At 55.7% G+C, this 3121-nt stretch overlaps 1 protein-coding gene across 1 annotated transcript in view; it reads right to left on the bottom strand.

Moving 5' to 3' along the window:
* Positions 1–28: 28 nt before the first annotated feature.
* AES (amino-terminal enhancer of split) overlaps positions 29–3121 on the bottom strand; it is a 15804-nt gene continuing 12711 nt past the window's right edge. The window contains exons 5-7 of the mRNA XM_009331840.1: positions 2503–2565; positions 945–1019; positions 29–258 (exon numbers count right to left, since the gene is read on the bottom strand). Coding sequence (XP_009330115.1) covers positions 37–258; positions 945–1019; positions 2503–2565 — 360 coding nt within the window. The 3' untranslated portion in view covers positions 29–36. The remainder of the gene's footprint in view (positions 259–944; positions 1020–2502; positions 2566–3121) is intronic.

Below are 3121 nucleotides of genomic sequence, written 5' to 3'. Positions count from 1 at the left end.
CCCAAACAGCCCCCTCCCCCCAGCCCCCCATTCACTCTAATCCGATTTCTCCCCATCATCCTCTTGGTGGGCATCCCCGTCATGGCCATTCTTGTCCTCCTTGGAGAGGTGAGCCTGGGAGCCCAAGGCCGAGAGAGAGAGGAGCCCAGTGCCAGCGCTGACAGCAGGGAGGGACGGGGGCTGGAGGCCCACGGGGAGCGGAGTCAGAGGCAGAGCAAGGGCTTGGAGCTGCGACAGCTGGTGAGCTTGAAGCTGCTGCTGTAGAGAATGATGGACAGACAGGAAGACAAGAGAGGGATATTGTCATTTTGAGTGCACTTGGACCCCAACCCAAGGGCCTGGGCTGCCCAGACAGACTCTGCCAGCAGCCAAGCTTAAACCAGGGACCTCAGGGTCCCGGAGAGCACTGTTCCCTCAGGGGAAGGAAAAAAAAAAAAAGAAAAAAAAAGAAAAAAGATTCTGGAGTCCTTGGGCTGTGACAGCCTCAAGAGAAGACTCAACAGCGTGTCCCCAGCATGACACACAGTCCCTAGCCCACAGGACATCTAGCCTCAGACTCTGGCATGCTCCAAGGATACAGTTAAAGCCCTCCCGACCTTGACCAAGAACAGAGGATGTTTTCATGTCAAGGAGCTGCTGCGGTTCCTGCTCAAAACCAAGGCTCCTCTCCTTGCACCCTGCTGGGACGGAGCAGGAATCCGTGCTCCCCTGCAAACCCATGCCCACGTCAGAACAAGTCTGGACAAAATTAGGCCCATGCCAGCAGGGCCAGCCCAGCACTCACAGCCTCATTCCAGCAGGGCTGCAGCACTGCACGTGGAGCAGCCTGCTCCCAGCATGCAGGGCACATCCCCAGGTCATGACTCCCCTGCCCAGCTCTGTCTCGAAGGCCAAAGGCACAGATTCACATCCCTCCAAACCCAAACTAAATATGCATCACGTACACGGATGATGGAGTTCAGTTCTGGCGCCGTAACCTGCTTGGCTCGTTCAATGGCTCCCAGGACTTGCTGCTGATGCTGGTGTGGAGAGAACAGAGGAATTCAGGGTCATTTCTGGTCATCACAGGGAAGGAGACCAGGGACCCAGCCCTGCTGGATCTGACACACACATGTACATTATCTCAGCTGCTAGCACCGAGATGTCAGGGCACAGAGGCAGGCTGGTTAACCCCACAGCTGGAGACACCTGCATGCACTCTTGTGACATGGACCTTACACCACTGAGGCCCAACAGTAGTGAGGAGCAGGGAAGGAGGCACGCTTGTCTCATTGCTGTTCCTCACCACAGGGTTAAGCAGGTCCCCTCTTACTCCCATCCTTGTCCTGCTCTGCACAGGCTCAGCAATCCTTGGCCAGAAGGACTCTAAGGTGGGCAGTGCCTCTCACCTACCCAGACCTGACACAAAACAAGACCCCCAACAAACAAAACAAGCCCTAAAATCAGAAGCTCTTGGGAAGCTCCCCACTCCTTGGGACACATCCCGGGTCCCACCTGCAGCAGCTGGAAGATGCTGCTGTGAAAGAGCCCGGCACGGCTGCTCCAAACACAGGCAGGGAAAACAGCTGTATCACGTACTTTAAAAAATAAAAAGACAACTGTACTTGCTCCTCTGAGAGCACAAGGTCTCCAAACACCAGGCCTGTCCACTGCACTCCAGCAAGTGGATTTTTCTTTCCATCTTGGCAGCAGGACAGGGTTGGGGAGGGGGAAGGCATTGCATTAAGATGCAAAAGGTTTAGTCATGGCTTAGTTATTAGGCAGCTCTGATCTGATCAGCAAGCCACTTTGTCTTCCCCGAGAACAGGTGGGTGAGAAAAAAAACACAGTCTGTCCCTCAACCCCACAGTTAACCCAGACCGAGAAACACAGCCTCCATCCCACAGCTAGTCCTGTCCAAGAAAACAACCACGAGAACAGCCATGGAGTTTAGCCTCTGTGGGGTTGTGTGGGGAGATGGACAGATATGGCACTAGAGGTGCTTCACCCTCCTCCTGCCTCAGGCAGGAACTCCCAAGCCCTCCCAATTAATTTCTCAGGGGAGTGGGAGGAGCCTATCAGCTGCATTAATTAATGAAACAGAGGAACCAGAACTTAAGGAGAAGCCATATGGAGGTATTCTTTTTAAACATCCCCCTCCCCCAATTAGCTGCCCAAAGCTCCCACTGCCCATGCAGAAGTGGCCAATGACTCAGGAATCATGGGCAGGAGAGAATAGAGCCCATCTTTGTCCACAGCCGCCAAGAAAGGGCATGGACAGGCACATTAGCCACCGCACAGCACCTGGGGGGGGGGGTGCTCAAAGGCCTCCAGGCCAAACTTGAAGGGCTTGTCCCCGCACAGGGGCTGAGAGCAAGTGACAAGGTTTCCCAGACCAGGTGCGAGGAGCTGCCCATGTGGGAAGGCCGTGGCGCCTCGCTGCCCCGCAGTGGGACAGGGGCCTCCGCTCCCCCCTACCAACGCGCCCCTGAGCCAGAGCTGAGGCCAAGCTGGGTGACTCACCTCTTGTGAAAGGTAGGGCAGAACCTGCGCACAAATCCCATTTAGCCTCTTGACGATTTCAGCCTAGAAGGTGGGAAGAATGGAGAGAAAAGGCATCAGGCGGCTTGGGACCGACTACCCTCAGCACAGACCGCCCCACCTTCCCCAGGTAGGGCCCGAGTCCCTGAACAGCCCTAAGAAAACACACTCCTCCCGGAAAGATGCTGGCAGTGTCCTGGTGCCATGGGGGGTCACCTCACCCCCAAGGCCCCTCCCTACATAGTTAAATGAATCAATGCTGCTGACCGCAAAGAGCCGATTTTCAATATTCTCTTCCCTCTCCCAGTCTCCGACATTCATTTAACGAAGTCGGGAGTGACCAGAGAGGAAACTTATTATAGACCCAGGTGGGGATGTGTTGAATTACATTTGCTATGCAGACACAGACACACATGCTGCTGCCGCCGAGACCCCCGCTCTGCCCCAGAGACCAGCTGCTCAGCCTCCTTGGACTCCCGCTCCGCAAAGGTAAGTGTTTGTCACTGCCAGCCTCCCTGTGGCTGAGGTGCAGGACTGGGGCTATTCAGGGAGACCACAGGGACCGGGCAGCTTCTTTGCTAGCCTCATACAAGCAGGTGGC

The sequence above is a fragment of the Pygoscelis adeliae genome, unplaced genomic scaffold (assembly GCF_000699105.1).
Source record: "Pygoscelis adeliae isolate BGI_AS28 unplaced genomic scaffold, ASM69910v1 Scaffold239, whole genome shotgun sequence".
Taxonomy (NCBI): Eukaryota; Metazoa; Chordata; class Aves; order Sphenisciformes; family Spheniscidae; genus Pygoscelis; species Pygoscelis adeliae.
This window is presented reverse-complemented; position numbering and strand designations above follow the sequence as displayed.